At 49.2% G+C, this 24,412-nt stretch overlaps 2 protein-coding genes across 2 annotated transcripts in view; one reads left to right on the plus strand and one right to left on the minus strand.

Annotated features, from left to right (window-relative positions):
* Window positions 1-5,835, minus strand: part of ABCG5 (ATP binding cassette subfamily G member 5) — a 26,809-nt gene extending 20,974 nt beyond the window's left edge. Inside the window, exons 1-2 of the mRNA XM_090281226.1 lie at window positions 5,467-5,835; window positions 4,739-4,860 (exon numbers count right to left, since the gene is read on the minus strand). Of these exons, the coding sequence (XP_090137352.1) occupies window positions 4,739-4,860; window positions 5,467-5,612 (268 nt within the window). The 5' untranslated portion in view covers window positions 5,613-5,835. The remainder of the gene's footprint in view (window positions 1-4,738; window positions 4,861-5,466) is intronic.
* ABCG8 (ATP binding cassette subfamily G member 8) lies at window positions 5,791-24,129 on the plus strand. The gene is made up of 13 exons (XM_090281225.1): window positions 5,791-6,077; window positions 10,433-10,534; window positions 11,725-11,875; window positions 14,320-14,558; window positions 15,028-15,160; window positions 15,273-15,542; window positions 17,751-17,913; window positions 18,003-18,086; window positions 18,975-19,174; window positions 19,614-19,690; window positions 20,364-20,631; window positions 21,493-21,620; window positions 21,705-24,129. Exons 1-13 carry the CDS (start codon window positions 6,015-6,017, stop codon window positions 21,840-21,842), a joined length of 2,016 nt encoding a protein of 671 aa, XP_090137351.1. The 5' UTR covers window positions 5,791-6,014; the 3' UTR covers window positions 21,843-24,129.
* The last annotated feature ends 283 nt before the right edge of the window (window positions 24,130-24,412 follow it).

Consider the following 24,412-nt stretch of genomic DNA (forward strand, 5'->3'; position numbering starts at 1 on the left):
TCCCCCTGACTTGTTCTTTCTTTAGCCTCGTGGGTCAAACTCTCATGGCACGAATGAGTCTTTCCTGCTTGTCCGCTGAGTAAGAGGAGGCACAAGCCATTTTTCTCCTGCTGTCAGTACTAGAGGGGCTTTGTCTGCCTATTTGCTTTAAAGCTGTTTCCCTTTGGAAAAGAAGATACTGTATAGACTCAAAATAAAAGGAAAATCAGGGCTCTTAGAAATATCTGGCCCTAGGACATCAGAATTTCTTTCTGTGGTCCCCTGGGATTGTCTGATGGTTCCTGAAAGTAGGAACACTGCCCAGAACCCTGCTAATCAAGTGCGGTCTGGGGACGAGCAGCATCAGCATCACCTGCGAGCCTGTTAGAAGCGCAGAATCTCAGGCCCTGGCCCACAGCTGCTGAAGCAGACTCCGCTTTTCTCCACAAGATCCCTGGGTAATTCCCATGCATATTACAGTTTGAAAAGCTCTAGCTTAGTGAGCCCTTTGGTAAACCGCATGGGCCTCACCTGGCACTGACAGCTGTGGGCACAGCCCAGGGGTTGTTGCTATAGGAGCTGTACTGAGCCAACTGCCTGAATGTGAGGCTTGTGCAAAACCAAAGAGAAATCCTTTTGCTCCAATATTGTAAAGAAACTGCTTGTTGCTACAATGGGTACAAATATAAAGTCAGACACTCTCTTAACAGTTACCTTCTTACCTACCCCAGGACTGACAAAGCTCAGAAGGAGCCTCAATGTGTTCAGGTAGAAGTCAGCTTGGGGAATCGAGGAGAGTGATTGTAAAGAAATGATAACATGATTTCACTGGGGCTGTCTTTCAAAATGTGCCCTGAAATTTCCCCATCACTGTATCAGGCCTTGCCTGTGGCTCACTAACTAGAAGCCTCGCTGGCCTTACACGTCTGGCATCCAGTCTCAGCTCCAGCAGAAGCTCCCTGCACCCTGTAGCCCGGATGCCAGTCCCACCACTACATCAACATTGGGCTCCCCATGGTCATCAAAGGACCTCCTTGTGGCCAAATGCAGTGGGTGTTTTCCCAAGTGTGGTTACACCTCTGCAGCATCCAACGGTGTTAACCTGCCCTTTTCTGTAAAATTCTCTCTTCCTTGGTTTTAATGCCACTTCATCCTCTTGGTTTAATCTTGCAACTCTAGCTGCTTCTTCTCAGCCTCCTGTGGGTGACACTCGGGGTCTGTCCTGAAGCTTGTCTCATGTCACACATTCTCACTGAGCAGCAGCCAGCACCAAGCTGTTAGCCAGCAGGTCCCTCTCCAGCCCCACTCAAGCAACCCCAGCTGACTCTGACTACAGCCTCATCAGGGATCCTAGACAGAACTACCCAACTCTTATTTCCAAAGTTCTGACTCAGAAAAATCCTGTGAGATAATAAATGACTTTTATTGTTTTAAGCCACTTAGTGTAGGGATACTTTTTTTTTACGTGGAACTCGGTAATTAATACAGTCTTTTAGAATATGTGTCAAATATTTATTAATTCATTAATGAAGGTACCAGCAGGATGAGGAAGCTCATTTTATGTACTATGTATACTTAGTGGAGAATAAAAAGTTAAGAAAAGTTGTAAAGTTAGACACAAAATGGTTCATGCCCTAGATATGACACCAAAGACAAATTGGACTTCATAAAAATTAATTGTTGTGCATCAAAAGACACTATCCTCAGTGTAATGAGGCAATCCACAAAAGGGGAGAAAATATTTGCAAACCATATACCTGATAAAGGATTAATATCCAGAATATACGGAGAATTTCTAAAACTTAACAACAGAAACAAACAACCTTATCCAGCATTGGGCAAAGGACTGAATCAATGAAAAAAAGATTTGCAAATGGCCAATAAGCACATGAGAAAATGTTCAACACCATTTATCATTAGGGAATGCAAATCAAAACTACAATGAGATACCAGCTCACACTCATTAGGGTGGTTACTAACAAAAACAAAACAAAACAGGAAATAACAAGTGTTGGCGAGGATGAGGCAAAATTGGAACACTTGTGCATTGTTGGGAATATAAAATGGTACAACCACTGTGGAACAGAATATGGCAGATCCTCAAAAAATTAAAAACAGAATTGCCATATGATCCAGCAATCCCACTTCTGGACATGTACCCAAAAGAATTGAAAGCAAGGTTTCAAAGAGATATTTGTACACTTTTGGTCATGGCAGAATTATTTATAATAGTAAGAACCCAAGTATCCACTAATGGATGAATGGAAAAACAAAATATGAGATATATCACACAATGAGATATATCCAACAATGGAATAGTATTCAGCCTTAAAAAGGAAGGAAATTCTGAAGTATGCTACAACATGGATGAACCTAGAGAACATCATGCTAAATGAGATAACCAGTCACGAAAAGACAAATACTGTATAATTTCACTTGTATGAGGTAGTAGAGTAGACAAAATTGTAAAGACAGAAGGTGTAATGGTGGTTGCCAGGGGCTGAGGGGAGGGGAGAAGGCGGAGTTACTGTTTAATGCATACAGAGCTTCAGTTCTACAGGATGAAAAGAGTTATGGGGACGCATGGTGGGGGTGGTTGTGCAACACTGTGGATATATTTGATATCACTGAACTGTGCACTTAAAAAATGGTTAAAATGGTAAATTTCATATTATATGCATTTTGCTATATTAAAAAAGGGAAAAAAGAAAGAAAAATGGTTACTGCCATACAGGGCAATAAAACCATGACCTTTGGGGTTATCTTGACTGAAAGGACAGAACTCGTTTGTAACTAGTCTTCTGCAAGAGAACATGCAGCACAGAGTCTAGGTCTCAATAGAAAACAAATAATGAGCCAAAAAACATTACCTTTCCCTGGAGGGTTAGATGACCTTAGGCAAACTTTAGCAAGGTTTTGAACACCTGAGTCATCTTTTGCATCACTAATAAAGATTTGATAAGCAATGCTGCTTTAGATAAGACACTGATGAAATCATGTCATTTTATAAAACACTAAGAGTAATTCATAAAATTGATTCATTTGCTTACTTACTGATTCAATGTATATTTATGAAGCACTTACTGTGTGGCCAGCCCTGTTCTACCTGTAGAAGTTACAGCAGAGAAAGAGATACAGAGAGAGAGAGAGAGATAGAAAGAGAAAGAGACAGAGAAAGTTCCCACTCTTGCAGGACTTGCAGTCTACTGTGAACTCATGTCCAGTATAAAAGGATGGACATTGTCATAAAACCCAGATACCAGATTGAGGACCCCCACCACTGTCCTGCTGAGATGTGCATGAAGCATGACATGGGCCTGTGGGACACCCTTCTGAGAAGGTGGGTTCAATTCCTTGCTGTGTGCTACCAGCCACAATTTTTTATCTGTGCAAAGAAGGCAACAAGTGACAAATTATTATAGGAATAACTCAGCTTTGGTTCTTTTGAAAGAAGTATGTTATAATTATTAAAATAAAAGTTAGAATGATCCTAGTTGTTATGGTATATGACTATAGTTAGAAATGGTTGAAAAATTGGAAATAGAAACAGACAGGAAATCTCAGGACACTGGAAGTCTTCATCAGTGGATTCTTTTTCATTTACTCTTAATGCTGCCTTCACCATCCAGCTGTCCACCTGCTCAGGCTGAAAGTGGCCGACCATGCTTATCATAGCCACAGACTTCCATTACCCATCTCTGTTAAAGGGAGCAATGCATGTGGAGAGCCGGGACATGTCAACAACTTGCAAACAGGAACTCATCAGTCAGGAGGCTCCTCCGTGAAGCCAATGTGTCAGAACCTTTCATGGTTTAAATGTGACATAGTGTAGTGGACACGGTGTGTCTCACAGATCTCCTCGGAGGGCCAGGGCCGTGCACCTAACCGGCAGCTGCTGAGGATTCCCAGGTATGACCCCTCAGGGCATTGCCTGCAGCCACAAGGCACCGCCTCTCTGGAGGCCACACCCTCCCAGGAGAATGATTGGCTGATGCAGGGACACAAGCACAGTCCCTGAATCCAGGCTCCAGGGTAATTACTGTGAAAGAAGAGAAGGCTGCGCTGGGGAATGGGCACATAGCCTCAGTGGAACCTGTAATATTTATTCCTTTTAAAAAAATGATCTGAAGCAAATAATGGTATGATGTTAAGATATATAAAGCCTTGTCCTGGCCGGTGTGGCTCAGTAGGTTGATCACCAGACTGTGAATGGAAGGGTCGCCGGTTTGATTTCCCATCAGGACACATGCCTAGGTTGCAGGATAAATTAATAATCTTAAAAAAAAAAAAAAGATTTATAAAGCCAGATGTTAAACATGAACCTTCTTTTATTTTCTATTCTTGCCTGTATGTGTGAACTGTATCATGATTTAAAAAGAGCAATGAATATGGGGCATAAATGGGCATCTTTGTGCTTATTGTGTTCCTTTTCCCGTCTCTAGGCAGGGTACAGATCAGCGAAATAGTGTTTATGGAGCACCCTATATGGAGCACTGTGCTAGGTGATTTGCGTACTTTGAAATATGAATTAACGTACATGTCAGGCAGGACTTTATTTTTTTTCAAGGATCTTTCTAAAGATTTCACATCAGGTTCCTTCTATTCATAGTCAGGTCATTAGATTTCATTCTAATATAAAACTTGTTACAAACTTCTTGCTACAACTCAAACCTGTTTCCTCAATGTGTTGTTCAGATCCGGCCGCGCAGCCCTTTCTGAGTCCTCACTGAGAGTTCAGAGCACTGGTCCTCACGCTTACCTGAGCTCCCCAGGATGCACATGATCTGCCCGCTCTCCACGTACAAGGACACGTCTTTGAGGATCTGCCTGTTCCACTGCTGCCGGCAAGACGCGACGTCCCACCAGAGCCCGGCGCGGTGGCTGCAAAGGAAACCCCCGCAGGGCAGAAGCAGAGTGCGGTCTTGGAAGGGGCCACACCTGTGTCCCCCGCACAGAGGCCAGCTCTGCCCCACCCCAGTTGTCTCCGGGCAAGTTTCTAAGAGTGTTTTAGCCTCAGCATCCTCCTCTGTGGACCCTGGCAAGTAGTGACTGCAGATGACCTGACTGCGCACCGGCCTGGTAGCTGCTCTGAGTGCTAGCTCTCTGGCTGGCTGGGAGATGGCAAACAGGACACTGCTTACTCCTTCGGCTGACACTGCATCTTTTCACAAGCCGTCACTACACCTCTGCTGCAAGCACCCCCACGCCCCAAGGCCTCTCCATCCACGTCCCGCAGGGAGTACACAAGGGGGACGCATGGGAAGGAGCTCGAGGCACAGGGGCAAGAGGCAGAGCACAGCTGCCGTATGTGGCACAGCTTCCAGGCCCTGCCGTGGGCAGGAACCTCCCGTGTTCCTCATTTACCACTGCAGCCTTCCCTCTGCTCTCTCCACCACGGCCCACTCGGCAGGGAGCCAAGGCCTGCATCCATGGCCGCATTAGTGAGGAGGGATGAGGAACCCGTATCCTGGGCCCTGCCCGCCTTACCTGACACTGTAGGAGACATGGAGAACGCCCAGGCTGTGTCGCGGCTTTGACGCAGCTGCGGGAAGCTCCTCTGCCGGGCGCTGGAAGCCTCTGTTTATTTGGAGTCCTGAGGACCCCACGGGGGTCAAAGGTGGGAGTTCACTCATGGTTAACAGGCAGCAAAGACAGGAGGATTTTCTGGTGCCGGACCCTCCCTTGGAGGGGCCTCCGCAGAGGAGACAGCTGCAGAGGGCCCCGCCTGCTCCTCACCTGGCCCGGGAGTCCCCTCCTTAGGTCTCCCCGGCGGCAGGACAGGGTTTGGCCACAGGCACCATTATCTGATGTACCTTTAGCCAGAGTGTGTATGTGATCTTGGCCGTGAGCAGAACACACATTCTGTGTTTGTGGGGACGTTTGCCAGATAGGAATGCTGGGAGAGAGACGGCGGCTCATCAAAGGAGGACCAGAGGGTGCTCAGCTTCGGGACAGGGAGAAAGCACTGGCACCGGCACGTGACAGCTAAGGTCCAAAGGAATCGGCAGCAAGGGGCGCAGACACTGCTGGGCCCCATGGCTGAGATGGCCCCGGAGGACAGAGGGCTCAGGATCGGGGATGCTCCCCAGGATACCTCGGTGAGTGGTAGGGAGTCACCTCAGTCCCGGTGGGTGGGCGTGAACCCGACCTTACTTTCCTCCCTCAGGCACCTTCTGTCCCAACGGAGCGCCAGGGCCACGGGCAGAGTGAGACCGCAGCAGCTGGACTCCATTTCCTGGGTGTCAAAGGGCTGGGGCAGGGCGCCGATTCAGGGGTCAGAGGGTCAGGGGTTGGTGGGGGGGCCTCCGAGGTCACTTCCTGACCTCAGGTGTGCACCGATGGGGAAATGATGTCCTTGTTGGCAACGTGGGCTGCACCAGCTTTTTACACAGAAATGTGCTCACACATACCAGGGACTCAGAGGGGTCTCCTTTGTCTGTGTGACTGTCAGGCTCAGAATCTCAGTGACCGTAAACTGGTGAGATGGGATGGCAGGTGACATTTATGGGAATGTCGGAATTTATGTCCACAGTATCACTACAGCAGGCAGCTGAAAGATCCCAGAGAGAACTGGAAGGAACAGGTGACAACCATGGGGACAAGAGGTTGGGGTCTAAGGTTTCTGCTCTCATTTTACACGATAAATGTCTGCTTGAGAAATGGCCTTGGACTAAAATTGGGCTGTGGTTGGGATTTGAAGCAGGAGGCTAAATGGGAAAGTTGAAAGCAAACAGATCCCCACCCTCTGCCCTTGCCTCACCCCACCCTGCCCTTCTGTCTTTGCCTGCTCTGGGGAAAAGGCCGTGAAAGACAAGGATCACTGAGCACTACACTCACAACAGGGAAGGCCACAGGCCCTGGGCTGGCCTTGAGTTGCTGACCTCAGCCAGGCCCAAGGAACCCACCATTCCTAGTGAGCTCTGCAGCCACAGCGAATGAGAAGCTTTGCTCTGGGAGTACCCCACGGGGCAAATCCCCACCAGAAAAGGACTCCCAGGAGCCATGACTGCAATGCTCACAGCCTGAATAGGATGTAAGCTCAGGGGGGCTAACCTCCTGCCTAGAAAGTCCGACAGTGTAGCCACCATAGCTTAGTAGGCAAAGAACTGCCTGAAGCTGACATCCAGGAATGCTGTTATTTCCAGTTCTGTTTTCTCCAATCCTGTTACTCAAGGTGCCAAGAGAATGAGAACATGAGGGCTATGTATCATATGTCTAGATATTTTAAAGTTATTAATCAAGCTAAGAATTGTTAATTAAAAATAGTTTCTATCCTCTTACCTTCATATACCTTTCCCACAGCCTGGAAGGCCAGGTGTAAATTTAAAAATTCAAGAACTTCAGCCCTGGCTGGGTAGCTCAGTTGGTTAGAGTGTTGTCCCAATACGCCAAGGTTGTAGGTTTGATCCCTAGTCAGGGCACATACAGGAATCAACTAATGAATGTATAAATTAGTGGAACAACAACACGATGTCTCTCTCTCTCTCTCTCTCTCTCTCTCTCTCTCTCTCTCTCTCTTTCTCTCTTTCAAAGTCAATAAATAAAATAAAAATTCTAGGACTTCTTGGGGACAGACCATACCCCAGCCTGTCTCCCTTCTCTGCCCAGCCCTGTCTGCACACGTGACCTCACACACCCATCCGGCTCACCCACGTTCCATGCACACTCTCCACAGACAAATGCCCCTCTGGCCTGGGGTGCCCAGGTGGGCAGTACTGTCCATGTGCAGGAGGACGGGCCTAGGACAAGGCTCACATGGGCCCTGAGAGTGGGCTGGGGGTCATTGGCACAGGGGATTTTGGGGTCCTGTGTATCTGAGTGGCAAGTGCCCTTAGCCTACAGACTCCTCAATCCATGGGCAGGATCATGACCAGAGGAGGCTGCAAGGGGCCCAGGCCTCAGGGCAGAGCTCTGTGAGGTCTGATCTGAACATTTCAGAAAAGGCCCAGCTCAGGCCAGGGCCAGCCTTGTCAATATTGACCCAAGGCCCGGGCTCCTCATCTTAGCACAAGGACCCTGTACCCTGTGCTCCCCTGGTTTCCTTCCTCTCTATGCTTCTGACTCAGGAATTTGATCACAAGTTAATAGAAGGAGAAATTACAGTGTAGCCCAGCAGGAGCCGAGCGGGTTACCTACAAATAAATCTGCTTTTGCTTTTTGGGGTGTTACCTGTCAGAAATGCAAGTGATGTTCTGACAGTCATACTGATTAAGATGTCAGCTGAATAGATATTTAAGTATTTGAAAAATGCAGAGAGTTTGTCAAAACCTCAGGAAGAATCTAACAAATCCTTCCTGGGAGCCAACAAAAATATTTCAGATGGAACAGAGGCCATAAACACTCTATTTTCTGAAAGTTGACTGCCTACTTTGCTCCCGAAGGCACAGTCCCTTGATGGAGGCTGGGGCCTGAGCTACCCAGCTTGTCCTGGGGAAGCGGCAAGAGAAACTGCGGAGCAGGGAGTGCATGCTCTCTGCTTCCTTTTACCTGTCTTTCCATCTCGATGGCACTTTCCTCTGGGCCCCAGCCCCCTCCACCTGCTCAGAGCACCTACCTGCCTGGAAAGTGGAACACCACCCCTCACGCCCTGGGCTTGAGATCGTCTCCACATATTGCTCCAGATTCCAGAATGCCCAACCTCCCTTTCTCAGCAGCCCGGAAATCTAACCTGGGGAGGGCCAGGTGTTCGTTCGCAGAAGCAATTTCTGAACTCACTCATATCTTATACCTATTGACTAAGATCCTGCCTGCAGATATTTGCTGTTTAAAAACAAACAGGATATGTTTTTGCAATGGATAGAATTTCTGAGACTTGAACAAAATTAAGAGGTAAAGCTCGACGGTGAGAATGCAGGTAGTGGAGGTGAGGACAGGGCTGCAGTCCAGCGGAATCCAGCTGCTTTCTGATCTGCTCTGGATCCCTCAGGGGCTTCACTGTCCACCCCTGAGGGGGAAGACCCTCTCAGCTCTTCGCCTCCACCTCTGACTCCTGCCTTGGAGGCATTAGTAGCTGGGGGTCAAGGTAGGAGTAGAAATCTGGAGTTCTACTGAGTGGCTAGCTCTCTCAGTTTAAAAACATTTTTTGAAATATTTCAGACAATTCTGTTTGAAGAATAGTGAACCCCCATATACTCGCCTCTAATTAGCAAGAGCTCTGAGGCCCAACATCCACCCCCCCCATCCCTATGTATCCTTCTCTGTTCCCCGAAGATAGTGTTGCTTCCGCCAAATTAGCTGTTCATCTTTCCCACATTCTTCTACATCTTTAAGATCTTTATGGTGATAGTTCTAACTCTAAACAAGGTAAGGAGCTATGGTCTGCTGTTCCCTCCCGTATGCTCCCAGAAATCTGGGACTCCCCACTGTGGGCCTGCCACTGACTGTTGCCTATATTCATGTCCTTCCACTTCCATGGCTCTGCAAGGTCCTTTCCAAGGACCACTCACCTCGGTCACTCCAAGGAGGCTTGTTACGTTCACATAAATCACAAGTCCCGGTATTTTCACATCCAGCACATGGTTATACACAGTGAAAAGACACCTGATTGGGTGCTGGAGGTCAGCCTGCCTCTGCGCCTGGCCTGTGCTGCTCCGTCCTAATCACCTGTCTCATCCACTAAAAATCTATGCTTCTCAAAGACTCTTTTTCATTGTCACATCCCAAATTCTGTGCCTGAAACATGACGTGGGCTCCCAATGAGTGTTGGCTGACTACTTGATTGACTGAAGGAACGCATGTTTGAGGGAGGAAGACCAGAGTCAACAGGAGCTCATTCATGAACACATCCTTCTCCTTGCACTATAGAAATGGAAGAAAATTTAAGTGCATTAAAAAATGGAAACTTTACTAGGCCTCAATGATTAAGTGATTGAATTGATAAAATAGAAGGAATTCAGATCTGTAGATAGTTAATACCATTCAAGGGTATCAGCTGATGCCACAAAACATTGATTTGTTTGATGTACATTCAACTACAGCATCATGCCAACAATAATAGCAACAAGATGGCTTCCTCTCACGTGCTGGGTATGTGAAGTCAATTTGGCATTAGGAGATTTCAGTCAGATTCAGGGAAGAGAAGTTAAAGGGCAGTTCTCAGCTCAGGACTTCCCAGAGCACGGAGGCTCACAAAGCTGCCTCCTGTCCTGAGAATGCACCTCGCGCTCCATGGGTTGCTTGGATTCACGGTCCGTCAGCCTGCAGTTGAGGTTCTCTGGAGCCGGGAGCTATACTGCAGGGGGAAGTCCTAAAGTTCTCTCTGCAGGGAAGAGGAGATGTGCCCTCATTGAGGTTTCTATTTTCTTGGGCTCCTCTTCCCTAAACCCAAGTCTTGCCAATTCATGATCTCAAGCACACCAACGTCTGCTCTCACCTGTTGGTTCTCCCCCTCTACTTTGTCCTGTGTCCTCAGCATCTCCTGAAGGAGCCCCTCACCTTGTCATTCTCCCTGCAGGGTCTCCAGGACAGCTTGTTCTCCTCTGAAAGTGACAACAGCCTGTACTTCACCTACAGTGGCCAGTCCAACACCTTGGAGGTCCAAGGCCTCAGCTACCAGGTAGAGGCACACCTGAGAACTATGTGGGAAGAGCAGGCAGGGAAGGCCAAACAATCCCCTAAGTGAAGGGAAGGGGGCCGTCTGCTCCCAAAGACAGAGTCCAGTCTATGTTGTTGCTCCTCATGATGGGTACAAGGACCACAGAGACCTCCTTCTGTGACACTTGGTATAGTGGGAGGTTTAGAGGCATAAACAGAGAATTGATAAAACATGAAGCAAACTGTGTGACCTTATTGGGGGGAGGGGTCTCTAAAATGTTTAAAATTTTATATTTTGAAATAATTTTAGGCTTTTGAAAAAGTTGCAAAACCAGTACCGATTTCCCCAGAGTTCCCATTACCCTTTGTTCCATTTCCCCTGATGCTAACATTTTGCTTACCATGGCACAATTATCAAAACAAAGATATCAGTAGTGGTATGATACTAGTTACTAAACTACGGACTTGATGTAGGTATTTGTCATTTTTTGTTGTTGTTGTTGTAAAATATGCTGTCAGTGGAGCTAATAAAAACATTCGGAGTGCAGGTGTCTTTCAGGGACTGTCAGGAATCCCCCAGAGAGATTCAAAGTCCCGTATTTCCTACACCTCCCCAAGGGCAGACCCCGAGTGGCCCAGGTGGGATGTGGCCGGGCCTGGGATGGTGAACCCCCGAGGCCCAATGCTGGCTTCCTGAGGAGCTGAGTTAGGACAAGCTAATGGGCTGTGCCATAGCCTTTCTCTGCACTGCGTCTTGCTAGCTCTATGCCCTTAAGCAAGCTACTTACCTGCTCTGAGCTTTATCTGTAGAACAGGGATTATAATCATACCTATGTAGTAGGTTTGCAATGAAGAGCGAGATAATGAATATAAATGGATGACTACAATGCCTTGCACATAGTAAAGATTTGTTAAATTATTAGTAAATTACTATTATTATTGAGTAAAGACATCATTATTTTACATCTTGTATTTTTATTTCTGTTCTGCTATTACAAATGTTTTCCACATGTTATGTTCAGACTTGGAAGTGGCAACTTCAGGTTCTCCGAGTGGTGAGCTCCAGCCTCTGTGTTTGAGAGACCCTGCGTGGGGACTCCTCAAGCCTGTTGTGGTCAGTAGGAGGATGTCAGCTGTAGGAAGCTGAACAGAAGATGCTGAAGCTCCTGAGCTTTTCAGCTCTCTGAGGAGCCTTCTGGTGTCTCCCCACAGGTGGACATGGCCTTCCAGGTGCCCTGGTTTGAGCAGCTGGCTCAGCTCAAGATGCCTTGGACATCTCGCAAGGACTCCCGTGAGCTGGGCATCCAGAACCTGAGCTTCAGAGTGAGGAGTGGGCAGATGCTGGCCATCATAGGGAGCTCAGGTACCACAAAGGACAGATAGTGGGGCAGTGCAATGCAGAATGTCTCCTTGGACAAATGGAGGCTTCTCGCAGAATCTTTTACTGACCAGTAGACTAATCGAGTGGAGCATTTGAGAGCACAGGTTCTGGGTCAGAGAGACCTGGGTTCAAATCTCTGCTTCTCCATTTACCAGCTCTCAGGCAGTTACTGAGAGTCATTGGAGTGGAATGAGGACTGTGCTCCTTTCATCTGCAGCCAGAGGTTCTGCCTATAACACCTGTATTAAGACAAAGCAAAAACTATTCCAAGATCATCAGGCAGCTTCAGAATTGAACGATCTTCTCAGGGGACTTCTCTACCACAAGAGCATTCATTGTTCTGCACAGATTCCCAGTCTCGGTCAGAGAGTGAGTAGACACTACCCCTCCCAGTCTGAGCGCAACCTTCAACCACCTGCACAGAGCCAGACTCTTAGAGGCCCTCAAGTAGTCACTTCCATGGCCCAAACTTAAAACAGCAGACACCAGCGCTGAACGGGGGCTTGGAGAGCAGAGTTAATCCTTGTCATTGTCTTCTATCTCTCTTCCTCCTTACTTGTCTCAAAGCATCTTAAGAGGAGGGTATTTAAATTATCTAGCCCTCAATATTTCTACAGTGTTCTCTCCCTGTCCTTACACACATGTACACACACAAACACACACAGCCTAAGGACATACATTTCATGCAAATCTATAACTAGAACTTTGGTCTCCTGATTATAATCTCAGATGAAGGCATTTCTCCCTTCCATAGTGTAACAGGCAGCACTTTATACCTTGGAATTAATCATTTCCAGATTAGTCAACTTTTTGAACATCTGCTCCAAATTTTTACAGTCTTCAGAGAGGGAAGTTCTGTTTATTGTCCAACCAAAGATCAGCTGTGTGTAAATGCACTTTGGAACTGGAACAGCCCCAGAGGTCAAGTCCTACCCGCATGGCCCTGTCCCTGTGATTCTGATCTAAACAAGAAAAAAATAGATACTTCATAGGCCAGTTTCATTTTTCTTTCTAACTCCTTGTGGCTTTCCTTGTTTTATCTGCTTTCTCTTCATGAAAGAATTAAGAATTCAGAATCTGGGAGACACATGGGGCCTTACCAGGTGCGTCCACAAAGCCTTAGTGTTGTCATGGTTAATCCTCGCTGCACACAGTCCTGTCGCCATCGGCTCCCTGATTGGTAGCTGGGCAAACGCTTTGGAAAGGGGACACAGAGCCAGCTCCAGGCCCTTGGACCCTCGGCTCAGTGTGCTTAGCTTCAGGTTTACTTGGCTGATGTTATTAAGATGATTTCTTAGAAGAGCTTATCAATAATACTTCCTGTGACTGTTACTCCACTCACACACAAATTCTGGTTATCATTTTAAAAAATAAAATAAAACAGCCCCAGGCATTTTAGCTTCTTCTATTGAATCAGCAGCTCAAAGGTGTTCTCCAATGAATGAATTTACTGCCTTGAAGATTCCAGCCATTTTATGAGGGTCTTGGGTCCTGGGTGTTTTCTCCTGGTTCTCCCAATCGTACCCGGTGCTGGAAAGGCCACCCACTCCTCTCACAAAGTTTTGTTTAGGAAATGTGTACTTTCCCCTCCCTGAGTAGGAATCCCATAGTCCCTGCAAATGTCGGCAAAGTCTCCTGGGCTCTTGGAGACCAGAGCTGATGTCTGGGGCTGAGCAGAGCACAGGACCAGAGCCCACCTCTCTGGTGTCTCTCCGGGTTGTTTTGTTCCACCTGAATTCTCAGGGACCTTGAAGGAGGTGCACCCAGGAGGCAGTGGGAAGATTCCTCTCTGCCCCGAAAACTTGTGATCCCTGGGCAGCAGGACCACTGGGGAAGCTCCTCGGTTTTTGTTTTGTGCCCAGAGCCCGTGGGGCTGTCTGCAGGAGGCACCTGGCTTGCAGTAAGGAGTTGTTACGCCATGTACATTGGCGCTTTCCTTGTTTGGAAACGACTTGGAAAATTTCCTCTCTAAAAGAGATTTATAGTAAGGAAACCAAAGCCCCACCTGGGGCAGTTGGACAGAGGTCTTTCCAGCTTGTCCACAAGAAGGTGTTCTCAGATCCTGAGCCTAATTCGCTTTTGCAGCCTAAATGGCTGTCAAAGAGCCTCCTCAGATGCTTTCAGAAGCCTGGTGCAAACAGACACACACTTCCCCAGACCGACAGCCATTGCTATGTCATCAGAAGAGGATGGTGTCCATTTGCCTGCCATAGATCCCTTTCTTTTTAGAGAGAGAGTAAAAAGTATTATTGATAAAAATAAGAGCATATGAAAAGGGCTGCGTGCAGTGCCTGCCACTTCCCTAGGATGGGTCACTGCTGTGAGGACAGAGCAGTCCAGGGCAGCCGGAGACTGGAGGCCGCAGGGGCTGCCAGGCTGGCCCCGCAGAACCTCTGATCTCAAGGATGTCTCTGGTGGCTTCGCAGGCTGTGGGAGAGCCTCTTTGCTGGACGTGATCACTGGGCGAGGCTGTGGTGGCAAAATTAAGTCCGGCCAAATCAGGATCAACGGGCAGCCCAGCACGCCTCAGCTGGTGAGGAAGCACGTGGCCCACGTGCGCCAGCACGACCCACTGCTCCCCAACCTGACTGTCCGCGAGACCTTGGCTTTCGTCGCCCAGCTGCGCCTGCCCAGAACCTTCTCCCAGGCCCAGCGTGACAAAAGGGTAATGAACCGACCCCGGTGTCCCCAAGAACCCAGGGCATTCTTCCCCTGCCTGCCCCGTCCTCTCTGCCTCAGGACCCAGCTCACCACCTGCATCTGGAAAAGTCCACCGTATGCCCCGCCTGCCCTTCAGTCGTCCTTTAAAACCCCGTCACCCTCCGTAAGCCACTCAGCCCAGTTGGTTCCCTTCACGACAGGTGACAAAATGTATGATGAGTATTTGTTTACTCGTTTTGTGGTCCTTCATGTGAGCAGGGAGCCCCACTGTCTTGTCGCCAAGACACTGCCACATTCCCAACACATGGTCCGTGGGCAGATCAGGAAACAAAGTGTGTATCAGGGAAATGAAAGCTGGAGCTTTAAACCCATGCAGAGGAGCAGGTGCTTTTATACTTAGGGACAAAATATGTCTGGCCCTGCAGGAGGCCCAAGGAGGTGGCCTCTGAAGCCCTGGCTCCTCTTGTCCTCAGGTAGATGACGTGATCGCAGAGCTGCGGCTGCGGCAGTGTGCCAACACACGCGTGGGGAATACCTATGTGCGGGGAGTGTCGGGGGGTGAGCGACGGAGAGTCAGCATTGGGGTGCAGCTTCTGTGGAACCCAGGTGAGGGCTGTGATTGCTGTGCTGGCATGGGGTGACCTGCGTCTGCCCCCTGGCTTGGTCTGGTCCAGTCAGAGTCCTGCAGACTTACCAGGCTCCTCTCTCCGTCGGGAAGGAATCCTCATTCTGGATGAACCCACCTCTGGGCTCGACAGCTTCACGGCCCACAACCTGGTGAAAACCCTGTCCAGGCTGGCCAAAGGCAACCGGTTGGTGCTCATCTCTCTCCACCAGCCTCGGTCGGACATCTTCAGGCTGTTTGACTTGGTCCTTCTGATGACATCTGGCATCACCATCTACTTGGGGGCAGCCCAGCACATGGTCCAGTATTTCACGGCAGTTGGTTACCCCTGTCCTCGCTACAGCAATCCTGCTGACTTCTATGGTGAGCCAGCAGGCCTGTAGTCTGGTACACAGGGCTCCCCAGAGCCTGGTGGGAAGATTCAGCAAGCAGGGCTGCGGTTGCGGGTGGGCGGGGTGGGTCAGTTTGCCAAGCAGCAAATGCTAGAGATGAGGGCCTGAGAAAAGCAGCTTCTGACACAGCCACCCTGTGTGCATCATAGATAAGAAACTTGGATGCTCCAAACTGGAGGGGATATAACCCAGGAGAGTTTGGGTCAATTTCTAGAATTGTGGTCTTTATTCAGACTCTATACAGAAACAGGATATTTGAGATTGGGAGACCTCCAGGAAATCTTAAATCTGTACCCACAGAGACAGGGAGCCCGGAGGCACCAGGTGGTGGAAGGGGCCAGGGTGCAGGCCAGCTCAGGGCCTTTGTTGTGGTCCTCGCTGGGAATCTCTAGACATGAACGCTGCTCTGTTAGCACCAGAGATGCCTTCTGCTTGGGGTCCTGTGCCCCCAGCCTGTGGCCCTCAGGGGAAACATGGACACTGTCCTCATTCCTGTGGGGACAGCTGCCTTTCCAGGTGCCTGCAAACAGGTGCCAGACCCTGAGAGCACCAGTGGCTGCTGGGGAGGCCGCACCATTGTACAAGAGCAGAGGAAGCAGCTGCCGTGGCTTTTCCCATGGGTAGCCCCAGCCTTCCTCCCAGGATGGCCTGGTATATAGCAAGGGACTTAACCATAAACATGATGACACAGACCTCCTCCTTGAGAGCAGACACTGGACCCAAAGGCACTAGAGGATGTCCCTTGGACCCTCATGGCCCCACCAGGCCAAGGTCATCTCCATCCGTGCAGATCAGAAGATGTAAACCCAAAGCTGAACACCTTGCACACCCATAAGGTGCAGAATTGGGATTCCTAGCTAGTGTGCCAGCCCCCAACTCCTGGCCCTATGACCCACTCCCCGCCCCCAACATCCACCATCCAACCCTCCCCTAGGAGGACAGGTACCCTCTCCACCTGCCAGCCCTCACCCTGTGTGAACTAATATAGCACTCACCCTCCCTCCTGGTGTGCAGGTGCCAGCCTGGCTTCCTGCCAGCATGTCATCCTCAGGCCAGCCATTCTCAGATAAGGGGGCAGAGGGCACCTGCCAACCTGGCCACCAGGAGAAACTGTAGTAACCCCGGAGTGGGGTTACCAGAAGTCAAATGCCCATAACAGACCTGAAAAAAACTTTTATGTCTTTATTTATTATAATAATAATAATTATTATTATTATTTTTGGTGGAGGCTCTTGCCTATAAGCTCTACGGCATGTGACCCTCACCGTCTGGGGTGTAGGGCCTGGCAATGCCCAGATAATGTGGCTTTTTGAGCTGCGGCCTTGCACAGGGAGGGGACACTTCACAATTTATTAGACCCCTCCTAGACATTATCCTACTCTGAGATGTGCTGTAAAAATGGGAGGAGGGAAGAGGAAGAGAGGTTGAGTGGTGATCCCCCCTCACCAAGGGAGAAATGGGGGGAGCCCTGGGAGGGGCCAGGCTAGGAAAGCCTTGGCTGTGACCGGGAGAGGGGTGCCTTACTAGCATGGCAGCAGCCCTGTAAGAGGAGGCCTGGGGTCGAGGCCTCCCAGGTAGCCCCACAGGGTAGCATGGAGGTGTGTGGGGGTCAGCCTGGTTCTCAGCTTGCCATGCTGGCTCCCTTTACTGTGGGCAGTGAGAATTTTATTCCATGTTGGTGGGACCCTGGCACCCTCCAACTAAAACATTCCTCCCTTTTGGGCAGGCTGCTTGAAAGCCAAATGACTAACTTACAGTGAGACCTAGAACTCCCAGGAGGCCAGACCACTCAGCCTCACCCTGGCCAGCTCACCTGGGCAGCACACCTAGTCAGGCCACCTGGGAGGCTGAGTCCTCACCACAGGCTGCTCAGACAGCTGCAGTTGGAGCCAGAGCATAACTGTGCTCTGGCCTTTGAACCTGAAGGCCCAATGCCTCCTTCTTTGTCCCAAGTCCCTGCAATGAGCCTGGGTGTGGGACTGGGGGTCAGCACCCACAGGCCCTCCTCCGTGGCCCCTGTACTGATCCACCAGCCCTTGCCCAGCGGCAGGCTCTCTAGAGATGTGGCCCGGCCTGGCAGGGTGGAGCCAGCCCTCTCTGCCCTGCTCTGCTCTGGCCTCACCTGTGAGCATGGGCAGGAGGGACAGGCCACCCACGGCCCCACACCCTCTGCTTACAGTGGATCTCACCAGCATAGACAGGCAGAGCAGAGAGCAGGAAGCGGCCACCACAGAGAAGGCACAGGTGCTCGCAGCCTTGTTTCGGGAAAAAGTACGTGGCTTCGATGACTTCGTGTGGAGAGCGGAGACCAGGGAGCCAGGCGCGGGCACTTGTTCGAATTGGTGAGGCGGGTCGGGTGGCTGATGGCAGAGGTTGCCCTCCTGAAGGTAGACATCCCCACGCCCCCGTGACACACTCTCTGTCTTGACAGCCTGGTCCTCGCAAGGAACACTGACCACGTCCCAACTCCCCCTGAGCTGCCTGGCCCCGTGCAGCAGTTTACCACGCTGATCCGGTAATTGTCTGCCATTTTATCCCCCACCCCGCAAGCCTTGTATCAAATTAAGCTCTTTCTATCTAAAGTGAATTTGAAGAAGGCACTGATATTCAAAGTAGATTTAAAGAGGTGAAGCATTTGAAAAAAACCAACATCACCAAGACAGCACCAGGCCTCCCTTGTGACACAGAGCATCCTCGTTACTTTCATTCTTTAAACAAAATCAAAATATCCTTACTGGCCAGATGATCATAGAAATCACATTGGATCATTATGAAAAATTCAGACAGTGCAGGAGAACCTCCAGCAGAAGGGGAAGGTTCCTGTCACACTGGCCTTCAGAGGAGGCCGGACCCCAGAGCTGGTGTGAGCCTTTCTACGACATTTCCATGCATAACTGGGGTTATCTTCTGCCTATTGTTCTTTGTGCTGGAATTATACTTTGCATGTAGTTCTTTGTTCTGTAGTCATTTGGGGTTTTTTTGGGGGGGAGGGTTACTTAGAATAGCACCTCCGCTTCCCATCTGGTAAGGTGTTCCTTGGCATTCCAATCTGCTGGGTCCATATTGATGGCTGGATTATGTTAGGCTTTTGCTATTACAAGCAACTACAGCCAACATCTCTGTGCATACCTCTTCACGTACCTGATGAGTTATTTCCTCAGGATGACTTCTTTAAGTAAAATGGCAAGGTAGGTACAGTGATGATAAAAGCAACGTGATCATTTACTGAGCACTTACGGTGAGGCGGGGGCTTTCATCAGTGAGCTCACTTGATATCCACAGCAGCTCTGTGAAGTGGTCACAGATGAGAAAGACGAGCATTACTGAGACTGAATGACATGGCCAAGGTCACAGGATGGGTGTACAATGTTCCCATGGCACCTCTTTCTTTTGTTTGCTTAAGTCGTCAGATTTCCAATGACTTTCGAGACCTCCCCACCCTCCTCATCCATGGGGCGGAGGCCTGCCTCATGTCCCTGATCATCGGGTTCCTCTACTACGGCCATGGGGCCGTCAAGCTCTCCTTCATGGACACGGCGGCCCTTTTGTTCATGATTGGAGCTCTCATCCCTTTCAACGTGATCCTGGACGTCATTGCCAAATGTGAGTGTCCCCTGCTCCCCATGACCCACACCTGGAGCGGCCAGAGCACACTGCGTCGGCCATCCTCTGAACTGGCCCACAGCCTACCTGCGTGGCTCTTAGCTCCCAGGGAAAACAGGTTAACTGAATAATGTCACCATGATGGTGATATAAAAGATCATTGTTTTCAAAGTTCACACATTAATATTAGTATGCAAATGAAAGCAAATTACCAAGGAGTCATAGGCCCACCTCTCCTTGCAGGCTTTACGCTTGACAGCAAGGTACAAGTCACAGAATTACAAACACCTAAATCAGGATGGTCTTGCTCTGCCTAGTTTTTTAAAAATACAAGACATTGAGGTACTGTGACTGCTTTTAATTATACTGAGAGAGACTGGGAAACAGAAGCATCATAAATTAATTTCACTTTTTACTCTCCTCTTCTCCCCTTGTTTAGGTCACTCGGAGAGGGCGATGCTTTACTATGAACTGGAAGACGGCCTGTACACTGCTGGCCCGTATTTCTTTGCCAAGGTGACTGGTCAGGGCTGGGAGCGAGTGACTGGCCCAAGGGGACGGGAGGGGAAAGGAAAGTTGCACCACCTTGTACAGAAGTTACAGAGAAGCCTTTTGCTGAACCAGGGAGCCAGCTGTAGGTGCCGCATGCCAAAGGGGAGTTTCAGAGACTTGGTGTTTTTTAAACACTCACCACTAGGCCAGGACTGTGGACCAGGAATGACACTTTTCTGGTCAGCAGAAACCTAAAAAATGAAAAGGTGGGAAACATCTGCACACTTCACCTCTCCAGTCCCACCACGTGCCCTGGAGCAGGTCGGGCAGGGGTTACTATTCTCATTGCAAGGAAGCAGAGGTTCAGAGAGGTTATGTGGCTGTCTCAAGGCCACACATCTATGAGGTCTGAGCAGAGGGGATAGGAACTTGAAAACAGGTCTTATGAGAGCAGATACCCACTAGGGGAAACTGCTCTGACCTGCCTCAGAGGGAGCACATGCATCTGCAGGGGGAAGCCAGCAGCAAACTCAGGCTCGAGAGCCCACATGCCCGCACCCACCCACTGCAGCCTGATCAGCCCCGGGAGGGAAGGGAAGGTCAGCAGCACTGGCGGTTGCCATCTTTCGCCATTCCTAAAGAATAGTGGCAAATGGAGACATTGGCTCCACATCCTGGCAAGGGCTGCTCTTTGCAGATCCTAGGGGAACTTCCGGAGCACTGTGCGTACATCTTCATCTACGGGATGCCCACCTACTGGCTGGCCAACCTGCGCCCGAGCCCCGAGCCCTTCCTGCTGCACTTCCTGCTGGTGTGGCTGGTGGTCTTCTGCTGCAGGATCATGGCCCTGTGCACTGCCGCCCTGCTCCCCACTTTCCACATGTCTTCTTTCTTCGGCAATGCAATCTACAACTCTTTCTACCTGACTGGGGGCTTCATGATAAGCCTGAACAACATGTGGACAGGTGAGGCTTGCTCCCCTCACCCAGTCAAGCTTCTTAAGGTCTTCTGTGGCTTAGGCCTGCTTTGGCCTTGAGATGGGAACTCATCATTGACGTCCAATCCAAGGAACACATGCCCTGGCCAGCTGTCCTGCGTGCAAGGGAATAACTCCGCAACGGGGTGCGGATGGCACTTTTTTATAAACCCCACCTGGAAGTCACCCTTGACTCTCCCTCACCCTCTACCTCCCAAGTCTTTCTGAAACGTCCCATTGCCTTATCCTCTAGCCCTGGTCTCCTCATCTGATCCTGGGCCAGGGCAATATCCTGGTCTCTGTACACTCTCCCTCCATGTCCCTCTCAGCCCTCACCTGCGCAGAGTGAGCTTTCTAAGTGAAAATCCGCAGGGGAGGGGCCCGCAGCTCACCCACTGCTTCCTCTCCCAGCTCTTCAGAAGCCGCACCACCACACACTCCTCTTTCTGCCTGGCCTTTCTTGACCCACCAGGTAGGGTTTAGGCTTCCTCCGCCTCCCCTCTGCATCTTACCTCCACAGGGTCAGGACACAGAAGTCTCTAGTTTGGGGCTGTGGAGTCTCCACAGGGCTGCAGCTCTGGCGGCTGAGCGCGCACGCCCGTGTCAGGAGGGACACCTCATTAAGTACTCTCTGCAGTTTTTATGGACCGACATGGGGTCCCCTGCCGCACATCCCCCTCTGTGCCCTGCCCCAGTCCATGTCCCAAGCTACCCCTCTGCCCTTTCAGCTTTTGTCCTCTCCCCTCCCTGCTTCTCCAGGGACAGAGCCACCATGACCCTCTCTCCAGGCATGCTTTGCTGGGAGCAAGGGGTTAGCCCGTGTGAATAACGCAACTCTTGCTGTCTTCAGTGCCTGCGTGGATTTCCAACGTGTCCTTCCTCCGGTGGTGTTTCGAAGGACTGATGCTGATTCAGTTTAAAGGGCAAACTTACCACCTGACAGTCGGAAACTTCACCATCCCTGTCGATGGAGACAAAGTAGGTAGCCGAGTCTTGGACTCCCGGTAAATGGCATCCAGCTGAGCATCTCCTTAATGAGCTCCCTGATGTTTGTGTCCCCAGATCCTCAGCTCTATGCACCTGGACTCATACCCGCTCTACGCCATCTACTTCATCCTCATCGGCATCGGCGGCGGCTTCGTGGCCCTGTACTATGTGTCCTTAAAGTTCATCAAACAGAAATCAAGTCAAGACTGGTGATGCACGACCAGCCTCCTGCCTGCTTCATTGCACTCCCCTCTTCCCAAGGAGCCCTTCCCAGGCATAAGGAGGACAGTGCGAACTGTCAAAGCTACACCTGGCCCACAGTACTGCAGTGGCACAAGATGGCCACAGGATGGCAGTAGAATAAAGACAGTCGAAAGGGATTTCTGATCACTGGTGAGAGCCTAAGATTACTGGGAATGTGAAAACCTTTCTTGGGACACCTACAATATTGCTAATTTATTTCCTTTTGATGCACATTTATATAGGCAACTCAATACAGGAAGGAAGCAAATTAGGTAGGAATCAAGTAACTAGGACATGTAATTATTTATTGTGTGTTCACCACTGCAAGTCTCCTTCTATCACCATTGGTCTCCACTTTACCCTCTTCTACCTCCCAACCCCCCTTTCTCTTTGGTAATCACCATACTATTGTCTATGGCACTGAGGGTCTTTTTTGTTTTGTTTTGTTTTGTTTTTGCTTAATCCCTTCACCTTATTCACCCAGCTCCCTCAATCCCCTCCCCTCTGACAGCTGTCAGTCTGTTCTCTGTATTTATGAGTCTCTCTATTTTGTTCATTAGTTTATTTTGTTCATTAGATTCCACATATAAGTGAAATCATATGGTACTTGTCTTCCTCTGACTGGCTTATTTCACTTAGCACAATGTTCTCCGGGTCTATCCATGCTGTCACAAAAAGTAAGATTTCCTTCTTTTTTCTGGCCAAATAGAATTCCATTGTGTAAATATACCACAGCTTTTTTTATCCACTCATCTACTGATGGGCACTTGAGCTGCTTCCAAACCATGCAAGAATTGATAGGACTCAGAGGAAGCAGAAACATAATAGCTAGTGGAATATTTGGGCTCATCTTCCAGAGTCCCCAGATGCTGCAATAAGCCACTCTCTATAAAGAAAATGACCTAAAGCTTACCAATGAGATGCTATCCTTCTCTTTGTGTGGGGTCACAGACTCCAAACTGAACAGTTAAAAATTTATTGGGCATCTATTCTGAGCCAGGTACAGTACAAAACACTTTATGTCAATGACATTCAAGTCTCAAAATAAACTTTGTGATGAGGTGGGCGGTATCCCATTTCATAGATGAGGAAACTGAGGCACAGACAAGTTTGGTACGCTAAGTAATGTCACACAGCTACTACGCGGTGGAGTCATGAGGGAGACAGAAAAACCTTTTAAGCCTTTAGGAGGTAGAGGACAGAAGGAAAGGCCTGAGCCACTGAAAGGCTTGGAATCCTAGGAAGGTTCCAGAAGGTGAAGAGTTTTATAGATGCTGTGCCAGCTCAGCCAGGTCTCTTACAGTCGCATCTTACGGCCATGGCTGGGTCTCAGGACAAGCCCTGGACCTCTCACAGTGGCCAGGGCATGGGATGGAGCAGGCCCCAGTCATGTGCTTCCTGTCTCAGCATGAAGGACCATGTGACCCAAAACAGGAGCACAGAGAACAGGGAGGAGATTGTTCCCAAAGGAAAATCAGAGTCTGCAACCAAAAGAGGGGGTGGGGTGGGTGTCTAGGAGGCAAACAGTGTTCACCACAGGTTCCCTAGGTCTTGTGACTTCAAGTGTGGTCCCCTGGCCAGCAGCACGGACCTCACCTGGGAACTGGTTAATCTGGCGGAATCTCAGGCCCCACCCAGGCCCACTGAATCAGAATCTGCATCTTAAGAAGATTCCCGGGTGATTGGTAGGCACATTCAAATGTGAGAAGCGCTGCTCTTAGACAACACAACCATCAAACTCACAATGTTCACCACTACATTGCAATCACCACCGTCAAATGGGCAGACCCGACTCAAAATTCACTCACTGCCCTGATGATGTCCTTCATAGCAAAGGCATCCAGCTCAGGATCAAGTGTTGACCTAGTTGACAATTCTCTTTGGTGTCCTTCAGTTTACAACAATCCTTGACGTTCCTTGACTTTCCTGACCTTGACACGTAAAGGTTTTATAGAATAGCCCTTAACTTGGATTTGCCTGGTATATTTTCATGATTCAGTTGAGGTCATGCCCCTTTGGCAGGTGTACCACAGAAGCGATATATTATTCTCACTGCATCCTATCAACTGATTTCAGTTTGTCCTATTTTTATGACATTCGCTTTGATCACTTGATGGAAGTGTGTGTGCCAGGCTTCCCCACAGTCAAGTCCCTATTTTCCTTCCCTACTTTTGTAATAAATATTTTGTAGGTCAGTACTTTGAAATTATGTATATTTTCCATTCCTCATTAAAGTTTCCATTTATTCATTTTAAAATTTATCAATATAAACTTGTGGTTTCCTATTTTATTCATTGTGTTATATTCTTTTACCATCGTTATTAACACTGGTGCTCCAGTTGTCCCTGATTTGGCCACAAGAGCCCTTTGAGGCTGGCTTCTGCATCCTTCGGACACATCTTCATCGTTGCTTGAACACTTTCTTTCACAACAAAGTGTCTCAGGCTCATCTTGTACATTCCCACCCTGTCAGGAAGCAGACATTTTTCTAAAGAATATTGGCTCCTTTCAGTGGAAAAGGGTAATTAAAAGCCAAGATC

Source organism: Furipterus horrens, unplaced genomic scaffold (genome assembly GCF_987537825.1).
Source record: "Furipterus horrens unplaced genomic scaffold, mFurHor1.1.pri manual_scaffold_6, whole genome shotgun sequence".
Taxonomy (NCBI): Eukaryota; Metazoa; Chordata; class Mammalia; order Chiroptera; family Furipteridae; genus Furipterus; species Furipterus horrens.